Source organism: Chanodichthys erythropterus, chromosome 10, assembly GCF_024489055.1.
Source record: "Chanodichthys erythropterus isolate Z2021 chromosome 10, ASM2448905v1, whole genome shotgun sequence".
NCBI classification, from domain to species: domain Eukaryota; kingdom Metazoa; phylum Chordata; class Actinopteri; order Cypriniformes; family Xenocyprididae; genus Chanodichthys; species Chanodichthys erythropterus.
In genome coordinates this window covers 42156647-42172444 of record NC_090230.1, presented here as the reverse complement: position 1 = coordinate 42172444, position 15798 = coordinate 42156647, and the positions used below count along the sequence as shown (strand labels likewise).

The 15798-nt window shown below is 33.3% G+C and overlaps 1 protein-coding gene across 1 annotated transcript in view; it reads left to right on the top strand.

Annotated features, from left to right (window-relative positions):
* esama (endothelial cell adhesion molecule a) overlaps positions 1-15798 on the top strand; it is a 56161-nt gene that overhangs the window by 36407 nt on the left and 3956 nt on the right. Inside the window, exons 2-5 of the mRNA XM_067399254.1 lie at positions 10587-10729; positions 14199-14403; positions 14624-14779; positions 15374-15496. Of these exons, the coding sequence (XP_067255355.1) occupies positions 10587-10729; positions 14199-14403; positions 14624-14779; positions 15374-15496 (627 nt within the window). The remainder of the gene's footprint in view (positions 1-10586; positions 10730-14198; positions 14404-14623; positions 14780-15373; positions 15497-15798) is intronic.

The following is a 15798-nucleotide window of genomic DNA, read 5'->3' as shown; positions in this document are numbered from 1 at the left end:
TGTTTTCCTTTCTGATGGTATTTGGGCAGAGTGATATTTATATATATATCACTCTGATAATACACGCACACACACACATATACACACACACAGACACACACACATACATACATACAGATAGATAGATGAGTTTGAATTAGATAGATAGATTTAAAAATTTACAGTAAAGATTATATATTTAATGCGTCCTGTGGTCTTTTCAGTCAGTTTAATGTGTCAAGCAACACATGGGCTTTCTTATTTCACCTGTCAGTAGTGGGTTCGTGTCACTTATTATGACCGCAGTGGTGTGAGGTATGATTAATACAGCATTAAACAGAGCTGATAGATGGTGTCTCTGAATCAGATTAAAGGCATGAGGTTTGTGTGTCACAGATGATCACATTTTGCAGCTCCTGTTAAACACAGGGTAATCCCAGCACAATTCATCATGTTAATCCACTGTCTCCTGGACAGATTCCATCACCTGCCATCTCTCAGTATTGTACAGATTTGACTCCCAGCTGTCAGTCACCGTGTTAAACTGATCAGATCTGGGCCAGAGAAGCATCCTGAGCCTCTGAAGCAGGAGTGACAAGGGCTCATATTGAAGTTATTTCAGGATCTTAGATGGAGACGTGTGTGTGTGTGTGTGTGTGTGTGTGTGTGTGTGTGTGTGTGTGTGTGTGTGTGTGTGTGTATGTGTGTGTATGTGTGTGTATGTGTGTGTATGTGTGTGTATGTGTGTGTGTGTGTGTGTGTGTATGTGTTGTGTACCTGGTGTTCCTTGCATTATGGAGACCATTATGGAGACCAAATCCCCATATATACCAGTACCAATAAATTTTGACTTTATGGCAAGGTTTTTTTTTTTTTTTTTTATCCCCATGAGGAAAACGGCTTATAAATCATATTAAATTATGTGTTTTGAAAATCTAAAATAGCAGAAAGTTTTCTGTGATTGTAGGTTTAGGGTTAGTGTAGGGGGAGAGAATATACAGTTTGTGTGTGTGACCTTACATCCTTTACGTTCTGTTGGAACTGTGTGTCCCAGTCATTGTCTTATCTGGCCCAGCTCTCTTTCCTGTATCCCTGTTTTAACACAATGCACAGGAAACAGGAAAGAAGGAAACAGGATTGAATACACTGACTGGACTTAAGACTTCACTTCCTGCGTTGCCTTATATGTCAGCGTCAGCCCAGTATTTCTCACCCAAAATGCATCAGCCATAGTTTAAAGAACAAGCATAACTGGTTTCAGATGAGCATATGTGTGAATTCATGAATCCCATGAAAATTTGTCTGGGTCACATTTCACCACAAAAAATAAAAATTATATAATATAATATCATATCATATTATATTATATATATATATATATATATATATATATATATATATATATATATATATATATATATATATATATATATATATATATATATATATATATATATATAATAAAAATTATTTTTATTTATTTAGCTAAAATATGAAATATGGCCAAGACATGTTCTTGTCAGGTTCTTTAGCACTCCATTTCTCACCTATTCTGACTTTTAGAAGGCTTTTTTTTTCTTTTTCAGTTGTCTTGATATGAAGTCAGACTTTATAGTCTCTGCCTGTCCATTTTTCACTATCCACATCAATCAGTTTTCTCTCTGCACCCTCATTACTGCTTCAATTAACCTTGAGCCGCTCAGCTGCACTAAAGTCGATCGCAATCCTTTTCATGGCACATCCACCCTCACGGCTCTCTCTTACATGCACACACACACAGATATTGTGGATAACATGCAATCTTACTTCAGCAATTAAACTAATGACTTACAAATACTTCTCAAATGAACCAAACAGAGTCACAGTTTGATAGAACTGATGCTCTCTATCCGCTCTCGAACATTGTCTGTAATTACTGAGAGATAGAGAGAGAAGAAGAGATTGGAAAGAGAAATGCCAGTAGAGAAAGAGGAAGAGAGTTGAAATGAGACAAGGGAATAAGACCTTTCTTGTCAGATAAGGAGTTTGTCAGAGGACAACCTTGCCTGGTGTCTCTATAGTCGTTGACAAATGAGGATGCTCAAGCTTGTAAAAGAAGAAATCTTCTTAAAATCTAAACACATGAGACGAGTTCTTAAAAATGTAACTTTTATATTTGTGTTGTTGGTGGTGGTGGTGGTGGTGTTTTGTTTTTAAATTATAATATTTTTTAGTAACTGTAACTGGTTACACTTTATTTTAAGGTTTAATTATACATTTAAGTCCTGAGTGATATTAAGTAACTACATGTACTTACAATAGGGTTAGGATTAGGGTTTGGTTTAGGGTTAGTTACATGTAATTATGCATAATTTATAGTTATTACTATAGTAACTCTGTAACATATGTAACAATGACTCTAAAATAAAGTGTTACCCACTTTTTGTGTCCTTGTTACATGTACTTACTGTAGTAATAACAATAATTAAATGCAACAAACCCTAACCCTAATTATATAGTAAGTACATGTTGTTAATTAATATTACTCAGTAATTAAATATATAGTATAGTTACAGTGTAACAAGGACACCTTACAATAGTGTAACCAATTTTTCTACTAAAAAAGTGTATCCAAGTAAAACGTTCAGGGTTTATTTGTCACATGATAACAAAAAGGTTTCACATACAGTATGTTAGTAAAACATTGACTTACACAAAAAAATATTTTAAAACATCACTCTGTTTTTTTAAAAGAAAATATCATATTAGGTTAAAAAAAAATGCTTGCAAAAGTTTAAACACTTATCTCTTTTCATTCTGAAAAAAAAAAAAAAAATGTTCACACTGCTTATGTGTTTTGGCGTGTATCCTTTACTCAGCATTTTAAAATTCTGTCCCTAACCTGGTGATTTTCCCTGAAGGCTCTCTACCACATTACGAAACCACTTCATAAAAGTTTTATCTGTAACATGAAGAAAGCCATCCATCAATCTCTCAGATCTGCAGTTTATTTGTGTACATCTCCACCCCAGATATCAGTGCTCTGCTTGATCGTATCAAGGCTTTATAGTTGAGATTAGATTTGTCATTTTCTGTTAACTCATTTTGTCAGAGCATCTGCGATCATTCTGGGTGTTAACTTGTCTTGAAAAGGCCTTTGGTCTCAGATCTGACTGAAGACCCAGGGCAGGACTGCTTTAACGGTAACTTTTCAGCATAGATAGACTTAAGACAGGAAGTTTTGGTCTCCGCCCAGTGCTCTGCATCCACGCAAACTGTCAGATGCATCAAAGGCCTTTCCCGAACTCTTTATCAGAGCCTTGTGCCAACCTCTGTAAAATAAATAGGAAAATTTGCGCTCTTCCTGCAATTAAAAGCATCAACATCTCTCCCTATCTCAGTCATGCACATAAGCGTACACATGGGAACAAACTCATATTCTGTTGTGCTCCAACTGCCGTGTTCATGTCTTTGTGAATCACGTTATCTTCAGTTCCCTTAAGAAAGTTATGTTAAAGTCAACATGACTTTAATAATGTTCATAATGTGACCTATTTCAGAGTAAAAAACAATGTTTATTCTGCATTGATACAGTAATGTAGGGCAGGACTTGCAAAAAGTGTCCCTATATGACAGATTGTTGGAGGGGAGGGGTTTAAAATTAAGAGGGCTTGTTCATGTCACCCATAAATTAAAGTCGGATGGATTAGTTATTCTTAGACCACAAAGGATATTAAACCCATTGTTTTACTTTGGTTTTGCACAGCACATTACCAGGAGTCTTAATATATGTCAGCGCAGCACTTTAGAATAATGGGGTTATCTCTGAAATGATGAGATTTTTTTTTTTTTTTTTTTTTGATGTTTCAGAATCTTATAATCAGCTAAATGTTCCACATTGAAACTTTAGGCTCAGCTGATGTTAAACAGGTGCAGCGCAAATAATTAAATTAATTGCACTTAATTATAATTTAATTCAAAATAATTTATCTAAATAATTAATAACCTAGCACTTGCATATCACAGATAAATTACATGGTCTCATTATATGTTTGAGAGTCTCATCGTACAAGTGTAACTGTATTAAGATTTTTCTATCTCTATATAACCAGAGTCTGTAGATTAAATACTTTTTTTAAAAATGTATTTGTTCATTTACGTACACTACGGTTCAGAAGTTTGGGACAATTTTTAAAGTTTTTAAAGAGGTATTTTATGCCAATGCATAGAGGCTGCATTTACTTGATCAAAAACAGTAAAAACAGTAATATTGTGAAATATTATTATAATTCAAAATAACTTTTCTATAAAAAATATTTTAAAATGTGATTTATTTGTGTGATGTCAAAGCTGAATTTTCAGCTGCATTAATCTAGTCTTCAGTGTCACATGATCCTAAAGAAATCATTCTAATACAGTATGATGATTTGGTGTTATTTGGTATTATCAATGTTGACAGCTGTTTTGCTTAAAATTATTGTGGATACTGGAATAATTTTTTTTTTTTTTTTTTTCCAGGATTCTTTGATTAATTGGAAGTTCAAAAATAGATTTTTTTTTTTCTGTTACAACATTTTCATCTATTTAATACATCCTTGCTGAATAAAAATATTTCTTAAAAAAAAAACTTACTGACTGCAAACTTTTGAATGCTAGTGTATGTTCTGCAGTTTGAGTTGTATCACATTATTCAATGTCATTTTGTATGTACATAATCTGTTTAATTTAATACAAAAAAAAGGCAGGATAATTATAATTTGGCAGCAGGTATATTAGGCTGCTGTCACTTTAAGACCTGACGCATGGATTCATTATCCTATTACACATACATTTTCTTTCTCAACTGTTTACGTTCATTTAAAACATAACTGACTGCGTTTATGTGAATACACTGTGTGCAGAATTATTAGGCAAGTTGATTTTCTGATCATATTTTTTTTCCAAGCACATTTTACCAATTCCAATCCACATCAATCTTAATAACTACTATTAATATTGTTTTTAATCATTTATAAGTGATATATAATTGTTCATGAAGGCTGGAAATGAAAAATGCCCTATATTCAGGTGTGCAGAATAATTAGGCAGGTTTTCTTTTACAGATAAAATGAGCCAAAAAAGAGATTTAACTCAGACTGAAAAGTCAAAAATTATTAAATACTCATGAGAAGGACGCAATACTAATGTAATACTAGAAATTGCAAAGTTAAAGCATGACCATTGGACAGTGAAATGCTCATTGGGTCAGCGGAGTCATACAAAAACAGCTGGAGAAGAAAAGACACGTCAACTGCAAAATAATTAAGAATTAAGGTGAAGAATTAAGTGTGAAACCATCAGGAACCCTTTAGTCTCCAGCGCCACCATTTCCCAGTACTGAAACCTACCTGGAGTCTTCAGAAGTGTGAGGTGTCAGGATCTCAGAGACTTAGGTTAGGTGAAGAATCCTAAAAAATGACCTGCTCTTAATAAGAATCACAAGCTGAAGTGTTATAAAATACATGAAGACTGGGTTTTTATAGGCCTTATAGACAGACAGCTTGAGAGTGACTCCTGAAGGACCAGCACCACATCCTCTTGTACCACTGTTTGAAGAATTTATCTTCCAGAATCTGGCAGTAAGTTTTGGAAGATCATTTAGTCCATCTCTGCAAGATGGACATTTCAGGATAAGAGATGGACTAAAAGTGAACTCCCACACCTTACTGCCAGATTCTGGAAGATAAATTCTTCAAACAGTGGTACAAGAGGATGTGGTGCTGATCCTTCAGGAGTCACTCTCAAGCTGTCTGTCTATAAGGCCTATAAAAACCCAGTCTTCATGTATTTTATAACACTTCAGCTTGTGATTCTTATTAAGAGCAGGTCGCTTTTTAGGATTCTTCACCTAACCTAAGTCTCTGAGATCCTGACACCTCACACTTCTGAAGACTCCAGGTAGGTTTCAGTACTGGGAAATGGTGGCGCTGGAGACTAAAGGGTTCCTGATGGTTTCACACTTAATTCTTCACCTTAATTCTTAATCATTTTGCAGTTAACGTGTCTTTTCTTCTCCAGCTGTTTTTGTATGACCCCACTGACCCAATGAGCATTTCACTGTCCAATGGTCATGCTTTAACTTTGCAATTTCTAGTATTACATTAGTATTGCGTCCTTCTCATGAGTATTTAATAATTTTTGACTTTTCAGTCTGAGTTAAATCTCTTTTTTTGGCTCATTTTATCTGTAAAAGAAAACCTGCCTAATAATTCTGCACACCTGAATATAGGGCATTTTTCATTTCCAGCCTTGATGAACAATTATATATCACTTATAAATGATTAAAAACAATATTAATAGTAGTTATTAAGATTGATGTGGATTGGAATTGGTAAAATGTGCTTGGAAAAAAAATATGATCAGAAAATCAACTTGCCTAATAATTCTGCACACAGTGTACTTGCCAATTATACTTGAAATTATTTGGTGTGTATTTGACTGTTAAGCACAATAAGCAGTGAAAAAGAACTCAATTTAGTACTGAGAGGCTGCTTTATGTGTGCACACTTTGGGTGTGAGCACATGCAGGAATGAGTAAAATTATGCGCAATACGTGCAATCCCACACCGAAATTCAAGCCCTGTAACAGCAATATTCATCCTGAGCAAATGAAATGAGTGAGTGAGGGGAGGCGGGTTTGAGTGTCTGCAGAAAATGATTTTTGGAAGTGTTTCAGATATTTCAGTATGGATATGTATTGAAAAATCGATATTTTTGACAACACTACATTACACTTTTTATTATTTCAGATACCTTTTTTAAAAGACTACAGTTAAAAAATGTATATATAATACAGGCCTATAAAATTCAACCCGCCAAAGTGGCTAGTAGGAGTGACCGTGTTAAACGCCACTGCTGAAATCCACACACATTTGGTGGGTTGGTGGGTGTTAATGTCAAGCCATGACTGGTTGAGTTTTTGGTTGATGACACTTCATTACCTCCCCAGCTGTGTGGCAGGAGTGAGATTCATTTAAGGCACATGTAGATCTTTCCATCTCCATTCTGACTTCATGCCACTCGATAACATCTATTATTCAGATCAGACCCGTGAGCAGATGTATATCACTCTCTTCTTCTCTTTAATCTTACAGAGCTTCCCTCCATTATAAATAGAACAAAAGTCCAAAGAACAAAAGTCCACATTCAATATTTGACTTCTACGCGATCTGCTTTCTCTTTCTGTATGTTCTTCTCATTGCCCATACCTGTCCCTAAAGCTTTCCTTCAAACTTTCTAAGGTTCACAACAGAATAAACAAAAGCACATTTGCATCAGCGAAACATTTGTGTAAACGGATGTGAGATTTTGTGGACTATAATGCCAGAAATCATTTGCAGGCTCATTAGGCTGATGGGATTGGGACATCGCTGGAATGTCTTGTCATTAGGAGCTAAATCAGAAGATGCTGTGATGTTGTTATGCTCGAAGAGTCAGGAAATAGGCTCTTTGCTTTTGTCCCTCTGTCATTCTCACAGAAAAATCCCTCAAAACGTCTTCCAGAGAAGTCATTCATCATTGTTAAATGACTATAAACGTCTAGTAGTGGACATTCACTTTGAATTGGTCACTGGTTATCACACATTAGGCTAAACTCTCCTCATCCACAATAATAATGTTTTCCTCCTGCGGCGTGTAAAGGTCTTCATGTTTGTTGGAGGTTGCTCTTCCAGTCACTGAGTTTAGTAGGACAGTTTAAACGCTGCTAAGATACTTATGTGGTTCTGAGAGACTCTGTGTTCACAAGAGAGAGAAACACTCCCAAAAGTGCTCTGATTAATGAGAGATATTGATGCTGACACAGGTTCCCTACTGAGCTACTGGTTTAATCTCTAATTGAGGCTTTGGAAGAGAGATCTAGAGATGAAGAGATGACTTGGGAATGCTGGTGAATGCACTTAATGATTCAGAAGCTCTGCTGTGGTAGAAGCTGATAAAATAGACACACTGAACAGATTGACTGCAAGAGTTGTTGGATATCTGTCGTATATAATTCCCAAATCAAGGAATTTTAGTGAAGTGCCAGAAACACCATATGTTGGTCTTTGTAACTTAGTTCATTTATTATATTTAATATTAATTTCTATTAATATTTATTAGTTAACGAAATATTTATTCTATTTATCTATCTATCTATCTATTTTTCGCAAAACAATGCAAGTGGTGTTAAAGTAAAACTGAGCGAGTTTATTGCATAGTATTTGCTGCCCTCTATTGGTGTGTAGACAGTAATACAGTTTCAGGTCAAATTCTTGGGCTTCTATGTAGTCCATGGTAAGTTATAATAATAACATTTCTCTGTCTTCAAGTATTATTTCTAAGCTTCCTAGGGCTTTACATGCTTTGTATGTGTATCCTAGCATGCAGATTATGGAAAAGGTTCTAGAAATATGTGATATTGTGAATGAAAATTGTCAATTGTAAATTCAAAGTGCAAGTGTTCATGCTTGAGAACTATAACAAGGTGCCTAAAATTTGTATTTACTTATATAGTTTATATTTAATTTAAGTAAATATATTTAAGAATATGTATACATTAGAGTTCAAAAGTTTCAGGTAGTGAGATTTTTTTTCTTTTTTTCTTTTTTTGAAAAATCTTTTATGCTTATGCTTATGTGATCAAAAATACAGTAAAACATTAATATTATTAGTTTAAATAACTGTTTTCTGTTTAAATATATTTTAAATAGGGCTGTCAAGCGATTAAATGTTTTAATCTAATTAATTACATGATTAAATCACAAATTAATGGTACATCAAATTTGGCTGAGAAATTACCCCCAAAATATAATTTGAAGTCATTATTGTATTAGCCTCAAATATATGTTATAAAAGTTAGCTTTAGAAATAAATATGTTTATTTGATTCAACATATAAACTTTTGGGCTACAACGGCCTTTTTTTTTTTTCTCCAGAAGCTGCATCTGAATTGGTATTTAGATATATTTATAGACCAGAACAGTTTGGTTACCAAACATTCCTCAAAATATCTTCTTTTATGTTCCACAAATGAAAGTCAGTCATACCGGTTTGAAACGACATGCGGGTGAGTAAATGTAAATAAAGAGATAAAAACAGCACTCGTGTGATATTGTGCTTGTTACCGTGTGACATTGCTTAACTATATCACATGATATAATAAATATAAGAAAAAAGCTTATATATGGGGCATTTTTGCCCCGATATCTTGAATTTTAGGGTCTTTCTAACTGTAGTCTATAGACTACATCACACAGTTGTTGCCTTGCTTCATGTTCGTCACCAATCAACTGTATGAAATGGAAGATGACTTACGTAAGTCTGAGGAGGGCGGGTGCTAAAACTAATTAATTAAATGCATTAAATTGGTAACCCTCATTTTAAAATGTAATTTATTCCTGTGATGCCAAAGCTGAATTTTCAGCATAATTTCTCCAGTGTTCTGTGTCACATGATCCTTCAGAAATCATTCTAATGTGATGATTTAGCACTCAAGATACATTTCTTATTATTATCAGTGTTGAAAACAGTTGTGCTGTGTAATATTTTTGTGAAAACTTTGAATATGGAGTTCAAAAGAAGAGTTTTTATTTGAAATAGACATTTTTGAAACATTGTAAATGTTTTATTGATTGATTGATTGATTGATTGATTGATTGATTGATTATAGTTTAATATTTGTGATTGACAGTATAGTTGTAACCAGTTCAGAATACAAGCTACTGATCACTGCAGTGACCTCTGGTCCTTGACAATGCCCTAAAATAACAGAGGGAGGCGAACTGGAGCAAATGATTAAGAGATATTATTTTTCTTTTGGTAAACTATAGAACTGACACAGATTTTAAGATAAATCTGAAAGGGACACAACCAGAAATCTGATTTTCCCCTTTGACCTATAAAATGAAATGTTGATGAAGATTTTCCATGAAAGCAGATTAATACCTTTATACCTTCATAATGCGATTCAATTTTTATCCTGCCCCACATATAGTCTAAATTTCTGAATTGACCTCTTAGTGACGGCTTTTTTGGCGAGGGTCAATGGAAGCCATTGCACTATCGTTGCTAGTTTGTAATCGGGCTTAAGACCAGCTCGCATACATAAAGCAGAAGAAAACGTTAGAGAGACGAGCACAAACAGGATTCTAGTTGAGGATTAGTGGTTTTACACTTAAGGGAGGGGAATTCGACATACACATGACATTGAGGCTCTCTCTCGCTCATACCTTCCACTAAGCCTAAAATAAGATGCTCGGTAGTTTTTTTTTTCCCCAATGGACTTTCATCTAAAGTTCTAAATGACAAGAGGATTTTAGAAGCAGATTCTCTTTTATGAGTCTCTGTGTGTGGCGAGTATCTGTTTCTACGGGAGCCGTGCCGAAGTGTTCTGGCCAAGCTGGCGGAACAGACGGACAACCAGGACAGCTGGATTCAGCTTGTTTACCTCCACTTGGGGGAGTGTAAGACACTCCTGGATGTTTCAGAGCTTTTGTTGGAGTTTCAAAGGAGTACAACTTGACATGTGATCTGTCAACTAGTTAGAATGTCAGTTTTTTGTGTTTTGCAAGTTGTTAATCAATTTTTGCTTTCTGTCTTTCTCTTTCCAGGTGACCTGGCTGCTCTTCAGGTGCCTCAACAAAACGTAGAAGTGATCCAAGGGAAGACGGTAGTGCTGCAGGCTTCTTACACTGGTTCTGAGATTCGGAAAAACACGGTCGTCTGGAACTACATGTCCAGCAGCACAGAAATGGTGACTGTCTTTTGCTATATGTTGCTTTTCTTTGTATGTGTTGGCAGTGACAGCAGTGTCCTGTAGTGTGATATGCAATAATTAATCTAATAATGTTTACACATTTTGATTTTTATGATTTTTTTTGTTTCTATACACTTTTTTATTATTATTATTATTATTATTATTATTATTATTATTTACTCATACATATTTATTTTAGTCATATTAATTGAGAGACTGTATGGAATATTTGTACATAATACAAATCAATTTGTCACACTGCAGAACCACTGAAGTGCAAAACTAAAACGGTTACAAGAATATAATATATATATATTACCTAAAAACCCTGAAATATTAATGTTAAAAACATGGACATGTTATTTGTCACTTTTCCTTAAATAAATTATAATTTCAAGATTCATTCAAGAATTTATTCATCATAGGCAGTTAAATACAAAATATAACTTGCAGTGAAATGTAAACCTGGTCAGCTAGAGACTGTGCATTAAATATAAATAAATAGTAGGTAAAAATGGTAAAATAAGATGAACATAAGACATAATAATGGAAAAAATAAGTTATAATTATAAACAAAATAACAATAAGGCAAGTATGGTTATAAGAACACCTGAGGTAGTGCAAAAACTGTATACAGCAGACTAAGATAAGTACGTAGTCAGATGTACAGAGAATGTGCAAGAATACAGTAGGAAAATAATTGTTGTAGTAATAATAACTGTAATAAAGCATAAGTTAAGCTTGTCATAACTTTTTTTGCCTATAAAATGTGCTTCAGTTACTAATAAACAATTAAAACTTATTAGAGTAATAATTGTAAGGGTATTATTATTAAGATATTTCTTAAGCTCTTTTTTTGCTGGAATAAATGAGAGATTTTGTATATAGACTATGACATATATCAAAACAATGACATATATCAACAATAGTCATAAAAAAGACTTACTTTATGAAGTTAAAACAGTAGGGAACAAAAGTGATAATCTACCTGGGAAAATTAACATCTTCACCCTTTACTCAAATTTGATCACAAATCTGTTTAAAGACTTTGTAAGCATATAGTTGTGCTAGAAGTCATATTTTTATTTGTGATAACACAATGAAACATGCCAAATTGGGCGGACATAACTTTTTTTCTTTTTTTTATGCACACAAGCAAAAACAAGAGAGAACCACCAAAATATTAATAACTCATGATTGTATTCAATGTTATTTTTTTATTATTATTTATTTATTTATTTTAAAGCCAAATAATTTTGTAAGATAAATACCTTAACCAAGTTTAGCACCCCGCAATATTTAAAATATTTAAAAAATATTTTCCTCATATTTCGATGGTTTAATTGGACTTGTAGGGTCATTAAAATCAAATATATCCCCTGTGGACATCACTTTTAGCCACTATTGTTTCATTATCTAGGTTGTTTGTGATTGCTGAGTAATGTAATGAGTGCAGTATCTTAGTTCATGTGCACATATTGGCTGTTTTCAAACAGATTTCATAGTTTTAATACATTATAATAATTTCTAAATAGATAGATTGAACGTAACATGCAGCTGATGTCTGACCCTGGTCAGCTCTAGAGGTCAAGAGTGCACACAGAATAAATTTTGCTCCTCATCATCACTCAAGTGCTCATGTGAACATGTGTGGCGAGAGGATTCAGCAAAGAATTATAATGACATCTGATGTTATGTCAGTCCAAATTAGATTTCGAAATGGTATGGTATTATGGGTGGGATCATTCCTTAGTTTTTGTGCAGATGCCAGAAAGTTTAGCACCATCTGTTCTTGTTATGATTTAGATTATGAATGCCAGAGACTTTATTGAAAATTATTGTGGACCGATTATCAAAAAAAAAAAAAAAAAAAAAGTCAAAAGCTCTTAAAAATATTTACTTTTTAATATATATATATATTATATTATTATTTATTTATTTATTTATTTAAATAATTTTGAATGACATCACAGAATCACTTTGTGTTAACCATTCTGAAACTCATGTGGGTCTTCACAGAAGACTACAACTCTGCAAGCTCCATCTTACCTTAAGAGCTGTGATTGAAATGTCCACTCTTGGCAGCAATTCTCTTTAATTTTGGATTACACGGCATCTCATTACTCTGTAAGAAACCGTATTATCTGCAGATTGTAAAATCCTCTTTACTGCATTTTCTTCAGTTGAGATTAACTCTGGGAAGGGTTGTTCTGATATGAATCTTTTAGACCTGTCCGATGAGAAATTGTCTCTGCCTCTGATAGATTGATCTTCACTCAATTTTTTTTTTTATCTTACTTTTGCTCAATGGTCTTGAAATTTACTGCCTTTTGCCTAGTTTTTGTCTTTTTGTTTTTGCAACTTTTTTATGTTTGACTTTAGTAATAGAAAGGTTTTTTGTGTTTGTTTGTGTGTGTGTGTGCGTATGTATAATTTATATTATTTTATATTTATTTATTAATACCTCTCATCTATTTATATTGTATTATACAAGATATTTATATTTTCAAAAATTCAGATTTGTTATTGTAAGAAAAAATGTGGGGGGTTTCTATAAATTTTGTTTGGTTTATTTAAAAAAAATTTTTTATGTTTTTATGTTTTTGAAAAAAAAAAGTCGCTTATATGCTCACCAAGGCTGCATTTCTTTGATCAAAAATACAATAATATTGTAAAATATTGATCAAATTAAAAATAACGGTTTTCTGTTTTTACTATATTTTATAGTGCATTTCAAAGTTGAATTTTCAGCATCATTAGTCCAGTCTTCAGTAATTTAATATGCTTATTTGGTGGCCAGTTATTATCAGTTATTATTGGTGCTCAATTATTAATGGTTTTTATTATCAATACTGAACGTTTTGCTGCTTAAGATTTTTGTGGCAACCATGAAACTTTTTTTAGGATTCTTTGATGAATAGAAAGTTCAAAAGTTCATAATTTATTTGAAATATAAATCTTTTGTAATGTTATAAATGTCTTTACTGACACTTTTGATCATTTTAATGCATCCTTGCTGAATAAATAAAAGTATTAATTTCTTTATTTTTTATTTTCTTACTCACTCCAGCTTTTGGTTGGTAGTGTATCACAGTTTCCATTAAAATATTATGTAGGAAAAACCTTTTTTCAAAAAGGATAATTTAAAGAAATGTTTCTCAAGCACCAATAAAATGAAGGATCATGTGACACTGAAGATTTGAGTAATGATGCTGAAAATTCAAGTTTATCATCACAAGAAAAAATAAATAAATTTTTAATATATTCAAATAGAAAAGTTTTTAAATTGTAATATTTCATAATATTGCTGTTTTACTGTATTTTTAATTTAAATAAATGCAGCCTTGAACAGAATGCTTCAAAAACATTAATTACATTAAATGCATTTAATGTAAATGTTATCAACTATTCATTCCTCATTTTCGTAATTATGATCCCTCCCATTCTCCTCTTTGTCTTTCTTTAGATCATCTCATACGTCGGTGGAGGGTATAGTAATGGCACTTCCCAGTTTGCAGGTCGAGTTGGTTTTGTCCATGAAATGCCTGACACCAACCTGTCCCTGTACATTAAAAACACCAAAGCATCGGACTCGGGGAATTACATATGCCAGGTCATGATCCCCGGAGCCCCAGGACTCACTGGAGTGCAAATAACACTTAATGTTAAAGGTGTGTACTTGCTGCCACACTGTGGCGCACACATGCAAAGCCATAAAATGCACATGTCAGATGCAAAAAACATGCACATCATTCCCTAATCCTCTTTCAGATGTGTTCTGTGAGACAGGCCACATATTCTTTTTTTTTAAATACCATAAAGTTCAGCGTTTCACAGAAAACAATTTAACTCCACATTTAACATCACATTGACCCATCATGTCTCTTTCAGTTCCTCCTTCAGTGCCGGTGTGTCAAGTTAAAGAAAGGCCTGTTCTTAAAGGAAACATCACTCTGGCCTGTAGCTCTAAAGATGGTAAACCAGCCCCCAAATACAAGTGGACCAAGATGAGCCCTACCTCGGAGGTCTTTTTCTCTCCCGCACTAAGTGAGTCTATCTATGTATTTATTTCAGTCTTCTTTCTATTAGCATATTGTGTCATGTCATAACTCAGGATCCATTCACAATGTTAACAGCTCACTGGGAGATATGTTTATTCATAAATATTCATTTTATTTTTGTCGGTTTGTCACATTAAGCTATAGTATACAGCACACGGGTCACTTGCCCACTTTTATGATACTATGAAGGTTAAAAAAAAACTTGAGCTTCAGTGAAAAAAAAAAAATTGTTACTCAAAAAATTCCCTTTTGTGTTCCATGGAGGAATGTATGTCATTAGTGTGAATAAATCATTTCAGAATTTTCATTTTTGGCTGAACTAATCCTTTAAGCATGATGGGGAAATAGTTTGGACTGAGATTAAACCATATATTTGTCGACCTTAATTTTGTCATTCTTGAGCCACTGGAATCCTTGGATATATATGTTGGATAAACATTCCTGCCATTCAGCTGGAAGGACTTTATCGGTCACTGTTACATGATTTTTTATTATTATTTTTTTTTTGTGATCTCTGGCTATGTTATTTTTTTTAAACATGCAAGACTGACTTTAACCTCACACTGTTGTATTGTTGCAGATGAAACAGCAGGAACTTTAAAACTGAACAATCTGAGCAGTAATATGTCAGGAAAATACATGTGCACTTCATCCAACTCTGCAGGAGAGGAGACATGTTATATCAACCTGGAGGTCATCACATGTATGTACTGCTGTTTGGTCATTACAAAGTTACTGTTCAAAAGTTTGGGGTCAGATTTTTTTTTACTTTTATTAAAATTACATCAACTTTCTATTCATCAAAGAAATATATTACGGCTTCCACAAAAATGTTAAGTAGCATGACTGTTTTCAACATTTGACAATAATTAAAAATACTTCTTGAACATTTAATCAGCATATTAGAATCATTTCCGAAGTATCATGTCACACTGAAGACTGAATATTCAGCTTTGCCATCGCAGGAATAAATTAAAATTTAAATAAAACATTTAAAAATATAGA